Raw genomic sequence first — 25,811 nt, 5'->3', positions numbered from 1 at the left:
CTTTCCCCAAGGCAAAGAAAACAGTGCAACAGAAAGATGTTATTTTACTGTGAGGGCAAGATGTCTCATACTCCCCCCTCACCCCCACCCGACCCCCGCCTTAAGGTAACACGTCACATACAATCATTTCAGTTCGAAAGATGGTGAAAGATTGATTCAGTCAGTCCACAGCACTAATAGTTTCCTCTTCCCAATGAAAAAAGGTCTCTCTCTCTCAGATTCAAGCCATAGCGTGCTTGTCTCAGTGATGACTAAGGGACAGATTCTGCCATCTTTGCTCATTCTTAATATTGTCTTACTCCATGAGAATTTCCATTGATTTCAATGGGGCTAATTCACAATGTAAGATGCTATTTTCTGAGTTAGGACGATATAATCAGGCCCTAAAAGGGGACATGATAACAGTCTACAACCATTTAAAGACCCAGGAGGGAGATTAATTTTTTATTGTGGTGTGACTAGGTATTAGGGAAAGAAATCAAGATAGACCAAAAAATTAGATTGAATCTCAGGAAAAACTTCCTGACAGTGAAATATATTATGCTATAGAAATGTCTCCCAACAGAAGTGGTGGAAACCCCAAAGCTTTGGACTTGCTTTAAGCCTGATAAAGCACTAGAACATATACTGTAGTGAGCAATCCTGCATGTTTAAATTAGCTGACACAGGTCTTTTCCATCTCTAACTTCCATGATTCTAAGTCTTCTACCTCCTCCTTGCTCCCTGATAGGCATTCTCTCCGTTGTTGAAATGCCTACCTAACAAACCACCTTCCAGCTTGTTCTTCAGTTTTCCCACAATATTTTAGCTCAAAATTTGGAATAACCTTATACAGCTTTCCACCTACTTCATTGGCCCTTAGTCTATCCTCCTCCTCACCCTTCTTCTGCTTCTGCTTCTTTTCTTTTTAAGTTCTGTTTCCACATTTGGATAGGGGGAAAAAACGGTAGGTGCTACTTAGTACTACTGCTAATGAGCAAAAGTTACTTTCAGGGCACTGCCTGCAACCTGCATTTGACTGTCTGAGCCAAAACATAAGTGTTCTCATTCTTTCTGCTTAGTATCACATTCTGAGGTTTGCAGTACCAGTGGGTGGGGGTTGATTTTTATAGAACTGGTTCACATACCTCTAATTTCTCCACAGTCCTTCTGTGTACACTGTTAAATTTACATACATTCCACGGCTAACATTGTGTTGGAGTCATTCTTCATTTTCCAGCTAGCTAATCCATCACTATGTACCCATCTAGATCTGTAAGAAGTGTTTGCTTTTAAATCCAAGCTTTCTTACATCAACTTGACATTTTAGTCACTTGGACAAGCTGATTAATGGTGTTAGCATTGTACGTTTGCTTTGCAATGAATACTAAGCAGCTGTTGTACTGGCTTGTTTCCTCACATGATAGCCACCAACGGCCTGATCCAGCAAAACGTTATCCATGTGAGCAGGCCCATTGAAACTGACAGGTCAGGGTGATCAAGACCTAAAATTTGTTTTCAGCCTGAAGGAAGTGGCAGAGAATTATACCTCAGGCTTTGTCTACGCTACGCACCTTTTGTGCCACTACAGCCCTGCCGCTAAAAGGCGCACCGTGTAGCTGCTGTTTGTTGGTGGGAGAGAGCTCCCCTGCCAACAACCCCCCCCGCAACGAGTGGTGGTAGCTTGGTCGGCAGGAGAGTGCTCCTGCCGACAAAGCACTGTTCACACGGGCGCTTTTCATTGGCAAAACTTTTGTTGTCGGGGGTGTGGGGTGTGGGGGTATTCACACACTGCCCTGAACAACAAAAGTTTTGTCATTCAGTTTCCAGTGTAGACAAAGCCTTAGTCTCCTGCATGGATCCTGCTTTTATATAAACACAATCATGATTAATGGTAGATAGTTTTGTTCACCAGGTCTCTGAGAATGTCTTTATCTTAGAGCTTTAGGGCTAAAACCTGCAGCCCCAATGCAGGCAAAACTGCCATTGACTTCAGTGGGAATTTTCCTAGGACTGCAGGATTTGATCTACAGTGCATAGCTACTGTTATGCAGTATCTCTCTCTGTGTATGTGTGCACGTTTGTGTGTGTAGACACTGATAAGGTCTGATTATACAGTGTTACACAGGGGATAAACATCAGGAGTAAATCCACTGAAGGAAAGTTACACCAGCATGAAAGCTGTGGAAGTGAGAGAAGAATCAGGCACATCAATATATTAGAGATGAGCCTGAGCTACAAAGTTCGGATTCAGATCCAAAGTTTTTCAAACTTCAGGAAGTCTTCAGACCCAGGGTTTTGATATGGGCCCATGATATATACTTTATAAAGTGTGTGTTGTGGACTATAGCCTGTGAATGACTGGCAAAAGCTCTGAATATATGTGTATCCCAGATAGAGATATAACCAGACTGGTTGAGTCTGCTTTAACCTGGTTACTGAAAATCTCATAGAGTTATCAATGCATGTTTATTTTCAAAAATGATTTTCCTTCATTCTACACAGAATAGGAGAAACAAAATAGAATGTCTACATATGATTAAGGCTAAGATTTTGGCATGGAAATGTTTAGTAAATGTCACAGCAGAAGTGCAGGGAAAATATGACAGATCACAGAAAGGTAATCAAATAATGTAGTTTCTGCTACACTAACATACACAAGAGTATAGTAGGGGGTTTGGTGAAGAGCAAGCCTACTTTACACTCACCCCTCAGCAGCAGCCCCAGTGCTGTGGGGCTCGGCCCAGCTCCCCTCTCCAGATGTTGCAACCCAGCACATGGGGTCACAGCATCAGTAAGGTTTGTCCCATCTGCCCTCCGTAGACAGAGGGGCAGATGGGTGTCACATTCTGGTTGGGCTGCAAATCCAGACCAATGGGATTGTGTTACCACCTGTCCTGTAACTGTGGATGCCTCACTATGCTTTGCTGTTGTAGCTCCTAACCTGGGCAACTCACAACCAGCCTACCAACGTGCAGGTCACACCCTGAGTGTCTGTGTGCCAGGCAGCCCTGGGTCAGTAGCTCTGACCTCAGCAGCATGTCTTCAGCCCCACTCTGGCTTCCACCAGCCTGGGTTACAACCAGCAGGGTGATCCCAACAGACTCCCAGTCCTGAATTTCTCTGGAACTCTGTGCCCTGAAGTGTCCAGCCCTCTCCCGGACAGCTGAGAGAAATAATGAAGTTTAACTTGTTCTTCTAAAGACACAAAACAACACATCTTATTAACTGAACTGGGGGGAAACTACACCCTTCCCTTTAAACACCGCACTGAGTTGGTTTAAGATAAAACTGAAATAAAATTCTTAACAAAATATACACAGGATTAAGTGAGTTCAAGTATAAGGAATTAAGATAAAAAGAGTTACAAGTAAAACAAAACAAAATACATTTCTAAGAGTCTAAAACTTAATCTAGCAAAATACAAGCTTTGTTCAAGATGGTTCCTCTCACCAGTCATTCTTCTTCCCAGGTTGCTGACTTTCCCTCAGTCAGGACCTTCCACAAAAGTACAAGGTGCTGGCTTCCCTTGTTGTCTTTGGGGGAATGATATTTGCCTCAGCAGGTTTCTCACCTATATTCAGTTCTAGAGACTTCAACCCCCACTTGGTTGAAGACCCCATCTTTTTCAGCTTGCCAAATCTCGGGCCTCTTACGTCTGTCTAGTGATGGATGCCAAAGATGGCTCCTGTCCTTGCCTGTATCTCCCAAAGCTCAATGACTTTGTTTCATGAGGCAGGGTGATGATGTCATGTTGTTCTTCCCTTCCTGTGTGCTAACCATCTCCCTGTATGATTTCTATGTAAATGGGGCTTCCATTGTTTCTGATTCCACCAGGCTTTATTTACATAGGAGACAGGTACATAGGATATAGCTGTGACATTCCCTCCTGGCTGGACAGACTGGACAGCTTCATCTCAATGAGTAGTCATAATTCCTTATATAAAGTTAATACATGCATTTCGCAATGATATTAATCACCAATGTGTCATTAGCTTTTAGAAAAGACCTCACTTGATACACTTCTATAATACAGTAATATTGTACACAATCAGGTGATTCAGGTGCTAATCACTTGAGGTTCAGCCCATCTCTAGAGAACAGTAAATTTTTAAATGGATACTTCTGAAAAGTAAAACCCAACCCAAGCTTCTCTCTCCTGGTGGATGTAGATGCCATACTGTGTTCTCCCTGTCTTGTTAGAATGAGGTTTGCCTTCACCCTTTCTTAGCTTTATGGGTCTGTTTGCTGCTTATATGTGAAGTGAGGTAAACACACATTCCTTTATTTCAGCTACACCTATTTAACCACTCCCCCAACATACCTGGTTTGCACACATACATCATATGACCGGGATCCCAGCAGGGGCCAGCTGAGGTCACTCAATTAGGGTGAACTGCAAAGAATGGGGCAGACAATCCCAAAAGCTGGTGGATTTTTCAATAATTAGATTTACCAAGCCAGCACAAAACAGCTTCTTTATTACCTCACTGATTGCCCAGAAACCAGCAACACAGTTCCCTTAAAGTAACCCAGCCTCAGGCCTCCATGCAGGTATCCAAGTCAGATATGATGAAGATTTCTGAAAATCTTATTTCATCATGTAAAAGAAAAGGTTCTACCAATCCCAAAGGATCAGACATGTTACCTCCCAGGTTATTGAATATTCCAGATTTTACCCAAAAACATGCTTACAACCAATTCTTATTAACTAAACTAAAATGTATTTAAAAAGAAAAGAGAGTGAGAGTATGGTTAAAAGCTCCATATACATACAGACATGAGTTTAATTCTTGAGTTTCAGATTTATAGCAGAGATGGTGAGCTTTGTAGTTGCAAAGAGTTCTTTTAGAATTTAATCCGTAGGTTATAGTCCAATGTCCAGTGTGTACCAGCTTAACTGGGATCTCATCTTGCGACACAAACTCCCCCTGATGAAGCTTAAGCAGATCTGAGATACAAAGGTTTGGGACCCAAACATCTTTTATACAATCTCAAGCCTTCTTTGAAAGGTTGGAGTCCTTTAGGGAACAATAGGTCCTCATTTCCTAAGCATCATCATTAATTGTTCATACAGATTAACATAAGACAATTGCCTGTTTTTCCACCATTCACAGGTGATTTGCTATACATTTCAAAGAGAGAAGAATACAGCGACATCCCGTGTTTATAATTCATTTAAATGCTAGGATGTTCTTTTGATCTCTGAATCATCAGAATACAACATAAACAGGGACTGTTGATTACATTGTTGACCACTACCCATATATATGTAAATACACAAAAACACAAACATTATCTCCCCATATGTCTTTAAGGGTTGAATTTGAATCATTTATTTTGCAGAATGTTTAACCCTTTCTGGCCATGCGTCACACACCAGTTATAATTCCAGCATACATTCATAACTCTTACTACCCACTGAATACATACATCATGCAAGCATATTAATGATCCATGAGTTATTAGTTTTCAAATGATACTTCACAAGGCATATTTTGTACAAAGATTATTACAATAGGGTACAGGGTGTTTAGCATCACAATGAGCCAAACCTGAGTGGTGCTGCGACCCCGTGAGCCAGGTTGCAAAGCCACTCGGTTTGGGGGGGCTCTAGTCAAATGTGTTCATATGGCCATTTCCGAGATTTCCCTGATTTCATTCAAAATCACATTTTCCATGACAAAATTGTAGCCCTACACTTGAGACTTGCTCACCTAAGACCTCACCTGTTTCAATGGATGCCAGTGAAAAGAGTACACATAATACCTCCCAAAAAAAAAAGTTCAAATGGGCCCTATCCTTAGGTGCTTAGGACCTGATTCTCAGAAGAGCTGAGAGCCAGGACTGTAACTGAACTCGGAGTAAGTGCTTAGCATCTCTGAAAACCAGGCCCATAACGCTGGCCTCCACTCCCAAATAAGTCGTTTTACAAACTCCCAGTTTTTACACTGACCTAGAATAGGCATTTATAAAATGCCTCCAGTCACTTATTACACTTTAATTATACTGGAATAAAAGTCACTTTTACTCCAGACTCGAATAGCCACAAGTGGAATTACACCAGTGGCTATAGTGGTATAATGAGAATGCTATAGTTCTGCTGGTCAGCTTCCCTATGTGGACAAGTCCTGAGTTTTTTACAGACCTCAGCTTGTGAGTTTGGCATTTTAGCCCTAGCTGTAGAGAATTATGCTTTCAGCTCTGGAGGGCCTTGGTATTGGACAAGATGATGGCTGTCACACTATGTTATTTAAAAGGGACTGATATGCATTAAGAAAAATAACCAAGCACCTTCAGTGCTATAATAATACCTGGATCTCAGTGACTAAACATTAGTTCCATCACTGTGAGAAAAGGGGAACATAGGGATCCCTTCACCCTCAACTGAAATGCAACATAACAAGGAGGCTTGAGATAAAGTAGGACACCCGCTAGGTTCTTTTTACACTTTCCTGCCATTTGCTTTTTTTGCTAAACATAGACCCCTATTCTTTTGCATTTCATTAAACTCAGGCTTTGTGAACCCCAAAACATGCACTAATTTAACTAAAAGTGTGTTTTTAAACCTAGTTAGTTAAACCAGTGCAAGTTTGTGTGCAGTCAACGCCTGAAGGCAATTGGGAGAGTTTCCCAATCCGCCATCGCAATTTACCATGTAATTTAGGATCCATTCACCTGGGAGTCTGCCACATAAAGCAGTTTCTCACTAGCTCCATCCCCTTCAACCTGATTGTATCTTCCCAATTGCATATAATTTTGCAAGTGGGGCCATTACCGACGGCTATAGGGCTAGGAGATGGGAGGGGGCAATGTGCAAAGAGCACCATCCTTTCCCTCTTCCTGTTTCAAATGCTCCCTTTCCTTGCAATTTCCATACATTCACTTCATTTCACACTGCATAACAGAGGAGAACATCTGGCCCTTTATTAGGACAGATATTATACTAATGAATATAAATCAGTTACCGAAACAAAAAAATACCTTGAGGAACACTACACTGGTTGGTTTTTCATATTAGTGTGGGTCCTGGTGTCTCAGGAGGACAGAGTAAAAATTCCTTTTGTTGCCTATTGCCTTTCATTGTTACAATTTGAGAATTTTATGTGATAGGGTGCAAGGGTGCTACCTGGTCTTGGTGAGCAAAGAGTTAACTCTAGTTCAGCTTTCCTCTCCCATTGCTATAGTTACAGAAATGGCTGCTTTAAGAGAGAGGAGGAAATAATGACTTTGGGAAGGCTGGACTTTCAAAATTAGTCAATGGAAAGCAGGGGCAAATTTTCTGCAAATAAGTCCCTATCTTTGACTAGATCTAGCTGGACTCCACACCTCGGCATCATAGGACTGGATTAGACTGCAAACTGGAGAGTTTTCCTGTTTACCTTCAGATTATGTTAGCATATTTTGCTGTCTTGTTATAAACACCGAGCATTCTGGGAAAGCCCATGCTGATTGCACCGTTTCTTTCTCTGCTGAGCATACATCTTGCATATATTCACATTTTATCTCTTCTAGGGATATGCCTTGCATTCCTAACTCCCACCAAACTCCTTTTGAAATGAATGCATTTTGCTCAGATAAGGGCTTTAAGATTTGGCTCCTAAACTTTAGAAACAAACAAAAAAGATCACTTATTATTTCTTATAATATTATATTATAATATAATCAATTGTGCTAGAGACTGTACAAACATATAGTGCTAAAGACTATCCAAACATTTAGTGATAGATGGTTTCAGCTCTAAAGAGTCTAAATAGTCAAAACAAAGAAAAAAAATCACCTTTTTACACATGGGGAACTCACTTCTTGAACCCCAATTTTCTTCAGTACCTGACACATCAAAAGGTAAAACGCTGAACATTTCACAAAGTGATTTTTTTCAGTTTACTTTTCTTTATTATTTCTGGCTATAAATTATGCGAACACAGGTGAAGATATCTTTTAAAATGTAAATGCGTTAGGAAAGGAAAATTCTCTTCATTGAGTGCTGTGTTTGTGATTCAAAGTTGATGCAGGGAAGTACACAGATAAGTTATTGGCAGTGGAACAGTGGAGTAATTCGCTTTCGGTCAAATCTTGATAGTTTTGTATGTGGGAAGGAAGGGGCATGTAAGTAGGTCTGGGAGCTCTGCCCTGGTCTGACTAATCCTGAAGATAAGCAGGCTGGCATGGAAAGGGTGTGGAACCACATGGTCAGCCCTGGTGGGGATGGAAGAGGGCACAAGAAGTCTCTTCACCTTTACTACACACCCATGCAGGACCCCAACATAATTCTTGCATTAGCCTCCCAGAGCACTGGTGGGGATTGACGTTGGGTATGCGTACAGTGTAATCAGAGGCGTGGCTGCAGCACGTGTAGATGATGCACAAGCCCACCTGGGATCCAATGCTGCGGCTTGTGCTGCTGTGGCTTCACTGCTGTTTTTTAGGGCTGTCGATTAATCGCAGTTAACTCACGTGATTAACTCAAAAATATTAATTGCAATTAAAAAGATTAATTATGATTAATCTCAGTTTTAATTGCACTGTTAAACAATAGAATACCAATTGAAATTTATTAAATATTTTGGATGTTCTTCTACACTTTCACTTCTACACTATAATTGAAATCAAAGTGTATATTATTTTTATTACAAATATTTGCACTGTAAAAATGATAAACAAAAGAAATAGCATTTTTCAATTCACCTCATGCAAGTACTGTAGTGCAATCTCTTTGTCATGAAAGTGCAATTTACAAATAAGAACTTAATATCGGCCATACTGAATCAGATCAAAGGTCCATCTAGCCCAGTACCCTGTCTTCCAACAGTGGCCAATGCCAGGTGCCCCAGAGGGAATGAACAGAACAGGTAATCCTGAAGTGATTGTTGCCCTGTTGCCCATTCCCAGCTTCTGGCAAACAGAGGCTACGGACACCATCCCTGTCCATTCTGGCTAATAGCCATCGATGGATCTATCCTCCATGCTAGATTGTAGATTTTTGTTTTGTTACATAACTGCACTCAAAAACAAAACAGTGTAAAACTTCAGAGCCTACAAGTCCACTCAGTCCTACTTTTTGTTCAGCCAATCGCTAAGACAAACAAGTTTGTTTACATTTCCAGGAGATAATGCTGCCTGCTTCTTATTTACAATGTCACCAGAAAGTGAGAACAGACATTTGCATGGCACTTTTGTAGCCGGCATTGCAAGGTATTTATGTAACAGATACGCTAAACATTCGTATCCCCATTCATGCTTTGGCCACCATTTCAGAGGACATGCTTCCATGCTGAAGACATTCATTAAAAAAATAATGCATTAATTAAATTTGTGACTGAACTTCTTGGGAGAGAATTGTATGTCCCCTGCTCTGTTTTATCCACATTCTGACATAATATTTCATGTTATAGCTTTCTCGGATGATGACCCACCACATGTTCATTTTAAGAACACCTTCTTTGCAGATTTCACAAAACACAAAGGTACCAATGTGGGATTTCTAAAGATAGCTACAGCACTTGACCCAAGGTTTAAGAATCTGAAGTGCCTTCCAAAATCTGCGAGGGACGAGGTGTGGAGAATTCTTTCAGAAGTCTTAAAAGAGCAACACTCTGATGCGGAAACTACTGAACCCAAACCACCAAAAAAGAAAATCAGCCTTCTGCTGGCATCTGATCCAGATAATGAAAATGAACATGCATCGGTCCACTTGCTTTGGATTATTATTGAGCAGAACCATTCGTCAGCATGGACGCATGTTCCCTGGAATGGGTGGTTGAAACATGAAGGGACATATGAATCTTTAGTGCATCAGGAACATAAATATCTTGCGATGCCAGCTACAGTAGTGCCATGAGAACTCCTGTTCTTACTTTCAGGTGACATAAACAAGAAGCAGGCAGCATTACTTCTGGAAATGTAAACAAATTTGTTTGTCTGAGTGATTGGCTGAGCGAGAAGTAGGACTAAGGGACTTGCAGGCTCTAAAATTTTACATTGTTTTATTTTTGAATGCAGTTTTTTTGTACATAATTCTACATTTGTAAGTTCAACTTTCATAACAAAGAGATTGCATTACAGTACTTGTATTAGGTGAATTGAAAAATACTATTTCTTTTGGTTTTTTACAGTGCAAATACTTGTAATCAAAAATAAATGTAAAGCGAGCGCTTTGTATTTTGTATTGTAATTGAAATCAATATATTTGAAAATGTAGAAAACATCCAAAATATTTAAATAAATGGTACTCTATTATTGTTTAACAGTGCAATTAATTATGATTAATTTTTTTAATCACGCAATTAATCATGATTTTTTTTTAATCGCTTGACATCCCTACTATTTTTATTCAAGCTAGCTAGATCAAAGCTAGATCAGGTATGTCTACACGTGCTACACTCACACTTCTGAATGCAGTGTAGACATACCCTAACATATTGAACAGCACTCTTCAGCCCCAAAAGGCTGTGGACAGCCAGCTCAGGGGCATGGTGTAGATCCTGTTCTCTCCTAGTGTGCTTGTATAATGGGATTCAGTGTGCCTAACCATGTTAGCACCTGACAGCAGGTGATGAAGGAATGCCCCAGCAAGTGTCAGAAGAGCTGCTATATGGTGAATTGCCCCACTGCTCTCTAATTGCTTTGTTGGTGCCTGCCCTGCAGAGGCTCTGGATTAGGGTTGCCAGTTTGGTAATATTTAAAAATCGGACATTCCAGTAGGAGTGCCGTAACCTCCCCTGCCCCGCCTCTTCCCCTTGAGTTTCCACCCCTGCCCCGCCTATTCCTCCAAAGCCCTGCCCCTTCCCCACCTCTTCCCCTAGTCCCCACCCCACCACCTTGTCCCCCCGAGGCCTTGCCTCCCATCCACTCCTCTTTTCCTCTCCCCCTTGTCAATCATGGCTTTTCCCCTCCCAACACCCCTCCTGGGTCAGGAGGGACTCACCTGTGGAGCCTGGGCTGGGAGCTGCGGCCACCCGATGCAGGTAGGGGGCAGCCCCACCTGAGTTGGGGCTTGTGCGGATGATGACCTGGCGCCTCCCCAGCCCGCAGAAACCGGACTGTGGGTGTCCAGTCGGACATTGTCAGGTCCCCTTTTCGACTGAACTTTCCAGTCGGAAACCAGGCACCTGACTACCCTACTATGGCTACCTCCGATCTCCTCTGCTCAATGATCCAGCTCTGTATAACCCATCCCCAAGACGTAGAGCACTCCCAGTACTGCCAATAACAAGCCCTCATGAGTCAGGCTCTTCGTAATCATGAGACTGGCTTAAAAATCATGTGATTTAAAAAAATAATGAATTTTGGATCTTTTTGTTTACCTTTGGGGTTTTCAAACATTCAGGTGCACTCAGGTCATACTTTCAAGCTTCTTTCCACAACTGTGAGGGCTAGAAACTTAGGTTTGTTTTGGTTTTTGTTTGTTTTTAATGAAAGGTGAGATTCTCACTCAATCACTTGTCTCCAGCAGCTGGGGACATATATCATGAGATTCATGATAAAATCATGAACATGGGCAACACTGCACTCCGGAGAGGGATGCTGGCACAGTTTGACCTAAAGTATGCAGCTAGGCGTTTATGAAGAACAGTCCAGTTAGTTCTCTAATTGTCAGTAAATTTTACCATATTCTTTCATTTTTATATACAGAATTATTCACATAGCACAACATTTCTTCTAAAATATGTGATTTTTGTCAGTCTATTTTCCTTCTTTAATTCCAATTCCCATCAATTAAAGACTGTATTAAATTATAAGGACCCATGCAATTTTCACCTACAATTCCTGCTATTTCAGTTCCAAATAGCCATCAAGCTGTGAGTACCATTCAGCAATTGTGCATTATTTAGACCTGTGCAAAAGATGCTTACAGTTTCTATCAGTGAGCTGGTGTTCCTTGATTTTATGTTCACATATTGATTTTCTCTCTTCGCTGAAAAACCTTTTTGCCTTCCATTTAAGTGATTTGCTTGCAACTTAGCTCTGATCATTGCTATGATAGGATTGCATTCAACCACAAAAAACATTTAGGCTCCTGACCAAGCTCTTTATCTGGAACAGACAATGTTGATACCATTATTTTTCATGGTCTGATTCACAATTTAAGGGCAGACAAAACATAATCTTTTGTAGAGTGGAACTTCTTTGCTACTGAGATTCCTTACCTAATGTGCAAAAACTGATATCTTTAGAGAACATATATATTTATCAAATACAAAATTATATTTCGAGTTGTGTCTATTGGATCTTAGATTTTAGGTACTGTATTTTATGCAGCAAATTGCCAGGTTTTTGGATTCTCAAACCCTATTTCACCTCAAGTTTGCACCTTCATCTCTGACTTCTTGTTAAATCTATAAACAAGCATTACACTCAAATCACACAGCTTGGCATAACTGGTCATATGTCCTTGATGTATTTACAGGGTTTTTTTTCAAATTTTGGAAACAAAGGCTGATAATATTAAGCACTTAAGTTAAATAAAAATCAAGCACATAGAACCAGTTCTGTTGATTATTTCTATAACATTGGCAAATGTGATCAGCACTTTACAAGCATGTTAAAAAAAAATTAAAGTGGTCCCTGTCCTGGAGAGATTATTAGCTAAAATCTTGAATACTTCAAATATTCCTATGTGTAGTTCTATTGGAGTCAATGGGACTTCACACGGGAATAAGCGTTTGTCAGATCAGAGGCAAATTCAGACTAATACAATGTGTGAGATAACAATTCAAGGGCAAGAATAGGGTGAAGATATGATCCAGGATGGGGAGAGGAAAGGAATCAATGTTGCAAAGGTATATGTAACAAATGGGTTTTGGAGGTGTGAGGCACTCTTGGTGCACAAGAAGTGGGAGACTGCAGAGGAATAGCATGAAAGCAGGTGAAAAGCTAAGGGAGGGGGGAAAGGAAAAGAGGGTACAGTCAAGAATGGAAAAGACTATAGGGAATGAGAAAGAGAGAGAGTAGCAAGAAAGGAGATAAGAGATGTAAGTGAGGATAGAATCAAGGCAGTAGACTCAGAGGCCCGATTCAACAAAGTACTTAAGCATGTGCGTAAATATAAGCATGTTCTTTGGTTCCATTGATTTCAATGGGACTAAAGAATGTGTTAAAAGTTAAGCATGTGTTTAAGTGCCTTGTTGAATTAGGGCTATAGTAATGCCACTTTGTCCCTGCAACTCCCATTGAAATGAGGATTCACTTCACCCGTGGGAGTGTAGGGTGCTCACCTACAAACATGTGTTTTGCTATTTGTAGCATCAGGCCCACAGTAACAACATATACTTCAGCTTGAACTTTGCTGGAACTTATTGAAGCATCTCGCTAGTGCTGGGCATTGATCCAACAAACATGAGCTGGTTCAAGGGTGGAAGGACAGTATGAAATCCTCCTGAGTGTTTTCCTTCTCCAAGTTAGGTTACACTACTTTACGTAAACACAAAACATATTTTTACATGTCATTTTCCAGCATTTTCTTTACATTTCACATTTGCAATGCAGTTGAAAATATTTTCTGCTTATAAAAAATTGTTCTTGGGATTTATGCCACAAGTTTTTCCCTGATCATAATTCTAAGGTAAAGTAAACTTAGCAGATATTGCCAAACTAAACCAGAACTAAATTTAAAATCACTCATTCTGTATTCAGCAAACTCAAAATATTATGAACCAAGTATCTTCAGATACTAAAATAAATATGCACGTTATGTAATTGTGAAACTCCTATCTAAAATTAATTAAAAATTCATCTTTGAAAAAGTTCTCCTAGAGATCTGGTAAATGAGTTTCTGATGAGATTAATTGTACTTATTGATGTGAGTAATGTTCAATCAATACCCATTTTCCATTTCAAAAGGCTTGTAACCAGAGCCAGCTTTGCACTTGGGATTTCTTTTCTTTTAAAAAAAAATCAACACAATATGCAGAAAATACAGAACAAAGAGAAAAATTAGGTGGAAACCCTTACTGAAAATCATAACAAAAAGTGGAAAGATCAAATAAGATTCAGGTGACTGGTTACGGGATATGAAAGCCTTTCAGTTCTAAGCCCTGGTCCTGCAAACACTTACTACCAGACATCAGTCTTGAACTATAAACACTTAGTACTTCAGCTGGAACAGCTATAAGTACTAGGCCTGAAAGTAAGTATTTGCGAAATCAGGCACTAATTATTGAGGTGTAGCCCAGACTGGTAGAGTCTAGCACTAGCTGGTTTTTTGTTGTTTTTTTGGGGGCGGGGTGGTGTTTTTTGGAAGATGTTTCCATTTCACAGGGTTCATAGTAGATCCATATTTAATTTTTTCAAAGTTCTTCATGAAATTTTTAATTAAAATTTTATTGAAAGTGTTCTTGAAACTTGTAGCAAAATCTTTTGTTTACTAAAACTAGGGATTTTGGTAAATGCAAAATAATGATAACCATTTCGATAAAGGGTTCTTTAATATTTTAAATGCGAAATGTCAGGCTTGGTGGTAGGGGAAAGAGAAGGTGAGGGAGTTTGTAAGGATATGAAGCTTAAATGTTGATGAAAAAATCAATACTTTAATTATTATTATTTGTCCATTTGAAAATTGTTGCTCCTTTCCTTTCACAGAAGTTGAAGGAATTCCCATTAAATAAATTCTCATTCAGCTAGAAAAGCAGAAGCAATTAAAAGAGCCAAGTAAATCACAGAAGTTAGAGATAGAAAAATCGTATTAATTCATCTAGAGCATCCCCTACCAATAAAGGTCTGTTCCCTATAGTATTTCATCTAGTGATTTAGCCATTGAAAAGTGCATCTGAAATACAGTAAAAGAACCATGAAAACTAAAGGGTCAGTGATGGGGAAGAAGCATTATGCATCAGAATCCTCTCCAGGGAAAAGAGAGAGACAGACAAAATGAACCATACACAGAGGTAATCATTCCATTTACCTCTGGAAATTGCTAGCGATGGAAAAGACCCATCAGAGAAAAGCTCACCGATTCTTTTTCTTTAATGGGCTAGCATCCTTATATTATGTATGGTAAAAATTGGTTTTTCTCTTAACCTCTGAAAAGGTTACATTCTTTGTGTTTGTTTCTTAATATTTATTGGGAACTAGCCTCATAATACTGTTTATATATGTTTTGCATAATATTTTAATCCAGTATCTGTCTATTGGTCTTTGTTTTTTCTAAAGCATCTGTCAGTATGGCATCTAACTGTGGGGCTAATTAGCTATTGGCTGTGTAGATATAGACTAAGCTGGGGTCCATGTGAGCACCACTGTTCCTATTGAGAACAACACTCAAAAGTTACAATTTATGGTATTCTGCAGTTATTCTAATTAAATCTGGTTTGTGTTTAAAACTACTTAAAGAAGGAGGCTTCTAGAAGCCAGCAGGAGACTGTTTGGATTTATCTCTAATTCCTTGGAATGATTTTGCTGTGTTTAAATAAAAGGTAAGCATTTATTAAGGTAATCACCAGAGATAGTTGTGCTCCTGTAGGACAGTGCAGATGACAAAACCCAGAACAAGCGCTTGAGAGCTGTGGACAAAACATTCTCAGGGTATGTCTACACTACGAAATTAGGTCGAATTTATAGAAGTCGGTTTTTTTGAAATCGGTTTTATATATTCGAGTGTGTGTGTCCCCACAGAAAATGCTCTAAGTGCATTAAGTGCATTAACTCGGCGGAGCGCTTCCACAGTACCGAGGCAAGAGTCGACTTCTGGAGCGTTGCACTGTGGGTAGCTATCCCACAGTTCCCGCAGTCTCCGCTGCCCATTGGAATTCTGGGTTGATATCCCAATGCCTGATGGGGCTAAAACATTGTCGCGGGTGGTTCTGGGTACATATCGTCAGGACCCCGTTCCCACCCTCCCTCCCCCCGTGAAAGCAAGGGCAGACAATCATTTCGCGCCTTTTTTGTCTGCTGCCAGCCAAAGATGTAAAGGATAGATGGAGTGGGTCAGAACAAGAAATAGACCAGATTTGTTTTGTACTCATTTTCCTCCTCCCCTGTCTAGATCACACTGCAGTCAGTCACAGAGAAGGCGCAGCGAGGTTAATCTAGCCATGTATCAATCAGAGGCCAGGCTAACCTCCTTGTTCCAATAACAATGATAACTTTGGTGCACCATTTCTTATTGGAACCCTACGTGCAGTCCTGCCTGAAATACTCCTTGATGTACAGGCACACCCTTTGTTGATTTTAGCTCCCTGAAGCCAACCCTGTAAGCCGTGTCGTCAGTCGCCCCTCCCTCCGTCAGAGCAACGGCAGACAATCGTTCCGCTCCTTCTTTCTGTGCGGACGCCATACCAAGGCAAGCATGGAGGCCGCTGAGCTCATTTTGGCAATTAGGAGCACATCAACCACCACACGCATTATCCAGCAGTATATGCAGCACCAGAACATGGCAACGCGATACCGGGCGAGGAGGCGACGTCAGCGCGGTCCCGTGAGTGATCAGGACATGGACACAGATTTCTCTGAAAGCATGGGCCCTGCCAATGCATGCATCATGGTGCTAATGGGGCAGGTTCATGCTGTGGAACGCCGATTCTGGGCTCGGGAAACAAGCACAGACTGGTGGGACCGCATAGTGTTGCAGGTCTGGGACGATTCCCAGTGGCTGCGAAACTTTCGCATGCGTAAGGGCACTTTCATGGAACTTTGTGACTTGCTTTCCCCTGCCCTGAAGCGCATGAATACCAGGATGAGAGCAGCCCTCACAGTTGAGAAGCGAGTGGCGATAGCCCTGTGGAAGCTTGCAATGCCAGACAGCTACCGGTCAGTTGGGAATCAATTTGGAGTGGGCAAATCTACTGTGGGGGCTGCTGTGATGCAAGTAGCTCACGCAATCAAAGATCTGCTGATATCAAGGGTAGTGACCCTGGGAAATGTGCAGGTCATAGTGGATGGCTTTGCTGCAATGGGATTCCCTAACTGTGGTGGGGCTATAGACGGAACCCATATCCCTATCTTGGCACCGGAGCACCAAGCCGCCGAGTACATAAACCGCAAGGGGTACTTTTTGATAGTGCTGCAAGCTCTGGTGGATCACAAGGGACGTTTCACCAACATCAACGTGGGATGGCCGGGAAAGGTGCATGACGCTCGCATCTTCAGGAACTCTGGTCTGTTTCAAAAGCTGCAGGAAGGGACTTTCTTCCCAGACCAGAAAATAACAGTTGGGGATGTTGAAATGCCTATATGTATCCTTGGGGAACCAGCCTACCCCTTAATGCCATGGCTCATGAAGCCGTACACAGGCAGCCTGGACAGTGGTCAGGAGCTGTTCAACTACAGGCTGAGCAAGTGCAGAATGGTGGTAGAATGTGCATTTGGACGTTTAAAGGCGCGCTGGCGCAGTTTACTGACTCGCTTAGACCTCAGCGAAACCAATATTCCCACTGTTATTACTGCTTGCTGTGTGCTCCACAATATCTGTGAGAGTAAGGGGGAGACGTTTATGGCGGGGTGGGAGATTGAGGCAAATCGCCTAGCTGCTGGTTACGCGCAGCCAGACACCAGGGCGGTTAGAAGAGCTCAGGAGGGCGCGGTACGCATCAGAGAAGCTTTGAAAACCAGTTTCATGACTGGCCAGGCTACAGTGTGAAAGTTCTGTTTGTTTCTCCTTGATGAAACCCCCCGCCCCTTGGTTCACTCTACTTCCCTGTAAGCTAACCACCCGCCCCTCCTCCCTTCAATCACCGCTTGCAGAGGCAATAAAGTCATTGCTGCTTCACAGTCATGCATTCGTTATTCATTCATCACACAAATAGGGAGATGACTACCAAGGTATCCCAGGAGGGGTGGTGGAGGAGGGAAGGAAAATGCCACACAGCACTTTAAGCACAGCACTTTAAAAGTTTACAACTTTAAAATTTATTGAATGACAGCCTTCTTTTTTTTGGGCAATCCTCTGTTGTGGAGTGGCTGGTTGGCCGGAGGCCCCCCCACCGCGTTCTTGGGCGTCTGGGTGTGGAGGCTATGGAACTTGGGGAGGAGGGCGGTTGGTTACAGAGGGGCAGCAGTGGCAGTCTGTGCTCCAGCTGCCTTTGCTGCAGCTCAACCATACACTGGAGCATTCTGGTTTGGTCCTGCAGCAGCCTCAGCATTGAATCCTGCCTCCTCTCATCACGCTGCCGCCACATTTGAGCTTCAGCCCTCTCTTCAGCCTGCCACTTACTCTCTTCAGCCCGCCACTTACTCTCTTCAGCCCTCCACCTCTCCTCCCGGTCATTTTGTGCTTTCCTGCACTCTGACATTATTTGCCTCCACGCATTCGTCTGTGCTCTGTCAGTGTGGGAGGACAGCATTAGCTCGGAGAACATTTCATCTCGAGTGCGTTTTTTTTTCTTTCTAAGCTTCACTAGCCTCTGGGAAGGAGAAGATCCTGTGATCATTGAAACACATCCAGCTGGTGGAGAAAAAAAAAGGGACAGCGGTATTTAAAAAGACACATTTTATAAAACGGTCGCTACACTCTTTCAGGGTAAACCTTGCTGTTAACATTACATACATAGCACATGTGCTTTCGTTACAAGGTCGCATTTTGCCTCCTCCCACCGCGTGACTACCCCCTCAACCTTCCCCCCTCCCTGTGGCTAACAGCGGGGAACATTTCTGTTCAGCCACAGGCAAACAGCCCAGCAGGAATGGGCTATACTGAGTGTCCCTGAAGAAAAGCACCCTATTTCAACCAGGTGACCATGAATTATATCTCACTCTCCTGAGGATAACACAGAGAGAGAAAGAACGGATTTTGGTTGAATGCCAGCAAACATACACTGCAATGCTTTGTTCTACAGTGATTCCCGAGTATGTGTTACTGGCCTGGAGTGATAAAGTGTCCTACCATGAAGGACGAAATAAGGCTGCCCTCCCCAGAAACCTTTTGCAAAGGCTTTAGGACTACATCTAGGAGAACCGCAAATGCCAGGGCAAAGTAATCCTTTCACATGCTTGCTTTTAAACCATGTATAGCATTTTAAAAGGTACACTCACCAGAGGTCCCTTCTCCGCCTGCTGGGTCCAGGAGGCAGCCTTGGGTGGGTTCGGGGGGTACTGGCTCCAGGTCTAGGGTGAGAAACAGTTCCTGGCTGTCGGGAAAACCGGTTTCTCCGCTTGCTTGCTGTGAGCTATCTACAACCTCCTCCTCATCATCATCTTCTTCGTCCCCAAAACCTGCTTCCGTATTGCCTCCATCTCCATTGAAGGAGTCAAACAACACGGCTGGGGTAGTGGTGGCTGAACCCCCTAAAATGGCATGCAGCTCATCATAGAAGCGGCATGTTTGGGGCTCTGACCCAGAGCGGCTGTTCGCCTCTCTGGTTTTCTGGTAGGCTTGCCTCAGCTCCTTCAGTTTCACGCGGCACTGCTTCGGGTCCCTGTTATGGCCTCTGTCCTTCATGCCCTGGGAGATTTTCACAAAGGTTTTGGCATTTCGAAAACTGGAACGGAGTTCTGATAGCACGGATTCCTCTCCCCAAACAGCGATCAGATCCCGTACCTCCCGTTCGGTCCATGCTGGAGCTCTTTTGCGATTCTGGGACTCCATCATGGTCACCTGTGCTGATGAGCTCTGCATGGTCACCTGCAGCTTGCCACGCTGGCCAAACAGGAAATGAGATTCAAAAGTTTGCGGTTCTTTTCCTGTCTACCTGGCCAGTGCATCTGAGTTGAGAGTGCTGTCCAGAGCGGTCAGAATGGAGCACTCTGGGATAGCTCCCGGAGGCCAATACCATCGAATTGTGTCCACAGTACCCCAAATTCGAGCTGGGAACATCGATTTAAGCGCTAATCCACTTGTCAGGGGTGGAGTAAGGAAATCGATTTTAAGAGCCCTTTAAGTTGAAATAAAGGGCTTTACTGTGTGGACGGGTGCAGGCTTAAATCGATTTAACGTTGCTAAATTCGACCTAAAGTCCTAGTGTAGACCAGGGCTCAGTCAAGGGGATCTGGGTATGGAACAAATTTCCAGGGGAGATTAAGAGAAACCAGAACTTAAGTGTCTTTGGGAAACCCTGCGAAACCTTTCCTTTTAGAAAGTGACACACCAGTCTACCAAAAGAACACTCATATGAACACTCATATGAAAAATTAAAATAAAGTAATTAAAAACCTGTAATTTGTAAAAATATGTAAAAAATAACCCTATCCTAATGACCCTGAAAAATACCCCAAGTAGAGATTTTAACTCTAAAAGGGGAGAAGTGTTAGAGACTACATGAAATCCATTAGGGACTTTGCTATTGATTGTATGTGGAAGATGCTCAAGTACTATGGTGATGGGTGGCAGTATAAAACCATAGATATATATATCCAAGTGGGTGCTTTGTGATTTTTCAGTATTTAATAGTTACCACTAATGATGGGAAATACACACATTCTGTAATTCAGAAAGGATATTATTACAGTTATGTAGCTGCTTTATGTGCCCTAGGGTGAGCAGAATTTCTGTGTCCAGTGAATGAAGTTCAAAGGAATGTGTACACAGATGACTTCTGATTCATGTTTCATCATATGTTGCAGAACTTCTTGGTAATCACTGCATCCCACAAACTGATTTAAAACAGCCTTAGGGAGGACATCTTTCCTTTGTCCCTGCTTTTACGTGCATTATTTCATCTGCTGTTCTGTTTTCTTTGTGATAAGGAACATAATTAGGGCTGTCAAGCGATTAAAAAAATTAATCGCGATTAATCGCTTGATTAATTGCACTGTTAAACAATAATAGAATACCATTTATTTAAATATTTTTGGATGTTTTCTACATTTTCAAATTTATTAATTTCAGTTACAACACAGAATACAAAATGTACAGTGCTCACTTTATTTTTATTACAAATATTTGCATTGTAAAAAACAAAATAGTATATTTCAATTCACCTAATACAAGTACTGTAGTGCAATCTCTTTACCATGAAAGTTGAACTTACAAATGTAGAATTATGTACAAAAAATAACTGCATTCAAAAATAAAACAATGTAAAACTTTAGAACCTATAAGTCCACTCAGTCCTACTTCAGTCAATCACTCAGAAAACAAGTTTGGTTACAATTTACAGAAGATAATGCTGTCTGCGTCTTGTTTACAATGTCACCTGAAAGTGAGAACAGGCATTGGCATGACATTGTTGTAGCTAGTGTCGCAAGATATTTACATGCCAGATGCGCTAAAAATTCATGTCTCTTCATGCTTCAACCTCCATTCCAGAAGACACACATCCATGCTGATGACGGGTTCTGCTCAATAACAATCCAAAGCAGAGCAGGCCAACGCATGTTCATGTTCATCATCTGAGTCAGATGCCACCAGCAGACGGTTGATTTTCTTGTTTGGTAGTTCTGGTTCTGTAGTTTCCGCATCAGAGTGTTGCTCTTTTAAGACTTCTGAAAGCATGCTCCACACCTCGTCCCTCTCAGATTTTGGAAGACATTTCAGATTCTTAAACCTTGGGTCAAGTGCTGTATATATCCTTAGAAATCTCACATTGATATCTTCTTTGCATTTTGTCAAATCTGCTGTGAAAGTGTTCTTAAAACGAACATGTGCTGGGTCATCATCCATGACTGCTATAACATGAAATATAAGGCAGAATGCGGGTAAAACGGAAAAGGAGACAGAGAATTCTCCTTAAGGAGTTCAGTCACAAATGTAATTAATGCATTTTTTTTAACAAGCATCATGCCGAAGCATGAAGGGACATATGAATATTTTGCACATCTGTCACATAAATAGCTTGCAACGCCAGCTACAAAAGTGCCATGAAAATGCCTGTTCTCACTTTCAGGGAACATTGTAAATAAGAAGCAGTCAGCAGTAGCTCCTGTAAATGCAAACAAATGTGTTTGTCTTAGGAATTGGCTGAACAAAAAGTAGGACTGAGTGGACGTGTAGGCTCTAAAGTTTTACATTGTTTTGTTTTTGAGTGCAATTATGTAACAAAAAAATCTATATTTGTAAGTTACACTTTCACAATAAAGAGATTGCACTGCAGTACGTGTATGAGGTGAATTGAAAAATACTATTTATCTTATAATTTTACAGTTCAAATATTTGTAATAAAAATAATATAAAGTGAGCACTGTGCACTTTGTATTCTGTGTTGTAATAGAAATCAATATATTTGAAAGTGTAGAAAAATATCCCAAAATATTTAATAAATGTCAATTGGTATTCTATTGTTTAACAGTGTGATTAATCGTGATTAATTTTTTTAGTCGCAGTTAATTGTTTTTAATTGCGTGAGTTAACTGCGATTAATCAACAGCCCTAAATATAATTAAAATACTATGACAACAAATACTTAATCTCAAATTTAGTTTTCTGCATACACAAAAAGAAAAGACCCTCTACCACCATCCTCCGAGTATTCGTGAAGCCAAATAGCTCCAGAGTGTGCACCACCAATTTTTTGTACTTAGCTTGAGTCCATGTTGAATTCTTGCAAGATTTGGTGCATATTTGGTGTCACAGACATGCCTAAGGTGTCCTCGAGGGTGGAGAGGGAGCCAAATGAAACTCCGAAGGTTTGTTTATGAAAGAGCCTCACAAAATCTCCAGATAGACCTGGATACATTTACATAGAATCATAGAAGTGTAGGATTGGAAGGGACCTTGAGAGGTCATCTAGTCCAGTCCCCTGCTCTCAAGGCAGGACTATGTAATAACTAGACCAAATGTATGCAGGTAACACAACCTTACTAATTGGACTTATGTAGTATATAAAATCTCTCATATATCAATGGAAGAAGAGACCCTGTAGTCTCTTCTTCCACTACTGTGTAATAAACTTTATGTAGCCATGTTTCCAGAGAGAATCTCATATTGGCTTTGCATTGGGGCAGTTTATGGTCCAGATAAAACTTGTTTTGTAAATCAAATCTGAAGCTGTTTTGGTCTCTTGCCATATACCTCCAAAAAACAAGCCAAGATGTCAGATTTACAATACTGTCCAAATAATAAAAGTGAGAGTTAAGGAAAACCACAGGTTGCATGGACAAATATAATGCAATGATATGAACTACTGGAACTCACCTGAAGGCAACTGTGTCCCAGTGAATGTGATGCAGTCTGCCTTACCAAACACTTAACAAACAATAGTTAGCTAAAAGAAAAGGAGGACTTGTGGCACCTTAGAGACTAAGCAATTTATTTGAGCATAAGCTTTCGTGAGCTCACGAAAGCTTATGCTCAAATAAATTGGTTAGTCTCTAAGGTGCCACAAGTCCTCCTTTTCTTTTTGCGAATACAGACTAACACGGCTGCTACTCTGAAACCTGTCATTAGTTAGCTAATTCTCAAAACAACTTTGTGAGGTAGGTAAGATAAAGCATCTATGGAATCACTTCATCTATCACTGTAACGTAGTCAGCAGCTATCCTTTGGCTGGAATGTAGTAACTATAACAGTTTGACAGGAAATGCATAAGAATACTTTTCAGATTAAAACTTAGGGAGTAAGAACGGAACCATATGAGTTGGAGTTTGGCCATGACACTAGGGCCAGTACCTGCAATGACCCTTTAACAGTAGAAGAGAGGAAACACTGGAATCAGAAGGTTCCATGGCAGTAGACCGGCCACTCTTTTTAGAATCTTGGGCTCCAGAAGCCCTATTCCCGGTCTGAGGAGGTTGATGGATGGGAGGAGAGAGTGGCAGAAATCTTTGACAATGGGGCTCTGAGGAGGGAAAGGTTCTGAGCTGAGGAATTTGAGGATGATTCTTGTTTCCTCTCTCTCTGTCCCCCCACGCCCTGATAGGAAGGGAAGAGAATGAAACAGAAAGCACAAGTACAGAAGTCAGTCTAGGACAGTGCTCCTGAATAGCTTTCCTGCAGCATCCTCATACCTGCTTCCAGAAGCTCTGGCACCCTACGTCCAATCCTTGATGTTACCCCCCACAGATAGATCATAGCCAGCTCTGGAATAACTATTTATGTGCCAAGTTGCTTCTATATAGCATTTGCAGCCAGGGTTAGCACAAGATCTGATGACTCAGCAAGCTGCTTGGGGTGGAGGTGGGGGGGGACGACAAATGCAGTTTTCCAAGCCATGCACAACATGTGAACTTGGAACTGAAACTTGGAGGCAACATAAGATACATCTACACTAGATATTTCTAACTAATATTTCTATTAATTAGAATGCACTTAACACATTTGTAAAGGCTAGTCTACTCTGGACACTCCCCACACCTTTGCTCATGGCCACAAAAGCTTGCAGTTTACCCTAGGCTGATATCTTATGATTGACACCTGGATCTGGCTGTGTCATCTGTTTTGTCTCAGTTTCATTTGTCAGAGTTTAAAGTATACCACAGTACCAGACTGAGTCCAAAGCTTGCTTTCCTCCATCCTCCGTCTGCAAACTGTTTAGGGCAGGAATGGTTTCTTATTTATGTGTGTCACAGGTCCCTGATCTCAGTTGTGTCCACTAGGTGCTAAAATATTAGAAGTATTAAATCGTAAATTATACGAAGCAGTTGAATCTTTCTCTTCTTCTTTTTCCTCACTGATCAAGAAAAAGTGAAGCGGTATGAAGATTTCAGAGTAGCAGCCATGTTAGTCTGTATCCACAAAAAGAACAGGAGGACTTGTGGCACCTTAGGGACTAATCAATTTATTTGAGCATAAGCTTTCGTGAGCTACAGCTCCCTTCATCGGATGCATGCAATGGAAAATACAGCAGTGGGGGGATTTTATATACACAGAGAACATGAAACAATGGGTGTTACCATACAGACTGTAACGAGAGTGATCAGGTAAGGTGAGCTATTACCAGCAGGAGAGAAAAAAAACCTTTTGTACTGATAATCAAGGTGAGCCATTTCCAGCAGTTGACAAGAAAGTGTGAGGAACAGTAGGGGGGAAAATAAACAAGGGGAAATAGTTTTACTTTGTGTAATTACACATCCACTCCCAGTCTTTATTCAAGCCTAATTTAATGGTGTCCACTTTGCAAATTAATTCCAATTCAGCAGTCTCTCATTGGAGTCTGTTTTTGAAGTTTTTTTGTTGTAATATTTCGACTTTTAGGTCTGTAATCGAATGACCAGAGAGATTGAAGTGTTCTCTGACCGGTTTTTGAATGTTATAATTCTTGACATCTGATTTGTGTCCATTTATTCTTTTATGTAGAGACTGTCCAGCTTGGCCAATGTATATGGTAGAGGGGCATTGCTGGCACATGATGGCATATATCACATTGGTAGATGTGCAGGTGAACGAGCCTCTGATAGCGTGGCTGATGTGATTAGGCCCTAGGATGGTGTTCCCTGAATAGATATGTGGACACAGTTGGCAACGGGCTTTGTTGCAAGGATAGGTTCCTGGGTTAGTGGTTTTGTTGTGTGGTGTGTGGTTGCTGGTGAGTATTTGCTTCAGGTTGGGGGGCTGTCTGTAAGCAAGGACTGGCCTGTCTCCCAAGATCTGTGAGAGTGATGGGTCGTCCTTCAGGATAGATTGTAGATCCTTGATGATGTGCTGGAGAGGTTTTAGCTGGGGGCTGAAGGTGATGGGTAATGGCATACTGTTATTTTCTTTGTTGGGCCTGTCCTGTAGTAGGTAACTTCTGGGTAATCTTCTGGCTCTGTCAATCTGTTTCTTCACTTCAGCAGGTGGATATTGTATTTGTAAGAATGCTTGATAGAGATCTTGTAGGTGTTTGTCTCTGTCTGAGGGGTTGGAGCAAATGCGGTTGTATCGTAGAGCTTGGCTGTAGACATTGGATCGTGTAGTGTGGTCTGGATGAAAGCTGGAGGCATGTAGGTAAGCACAGTGGTCAATAGGTTTCCTGTATAGGGTGGTGTTTATGTGACCATCGCTTATTTTTGTTGGGGAGGAATCTGATTAGGTTTCCATCTGTTAT

At 41.6% G+C, this 25,811-nt stretch overlaps 1 protein-coding gene across 1 annotated transcript; it reads right to left on the bottom strand.

Moving 5' to 3' along the window:
* Positions 1 to 17,816: 17,816 nt before the first annotated feature.
* LOC140906578 (uncharacterized) lies at positions 17,817 to 19,747 on the bottom strand. The gene is made up of 2 exons (XM_073330790.1): positions 18,946 to 19,747; positions 17,817 to 18,358 (listed from the first exon to the last, which is right to left on the bottom strand). The coding sequence occupies exons 1-2, from the start codon at positions 19,526 to 19,528 to the stop codon at positions 17,817 to 17,819; spliced, it is 1,125 nt and encodes a 374-aa protein (XP_073186891.1). The 5' UTR covers positions 19,529 to 19,747.
* Between the last annotated feature and the right edge of the window lie 6,064 nt (positions 19,748 to 25,811).

This window comes from Lepidochelys kempii, chromosome 1, assembly GCF_965140265.1.
Source record: "Lepidochelys kempii isolate rLepKem1 chromosome 1, rLepKem1.hap2, whole genome shotgun sequence".
In the NCBI taxonomy this organism is placed as follows: Eukaryota; Metazoa; Chordata; order Testudines; family Cheloniidae; genus Lepidochelys; species Lepidochelys kempii.
Note: the sequence above shows the minus strand (reverse complement) of the source record. Positions and strands in the feature narration are given on the sequence as shown.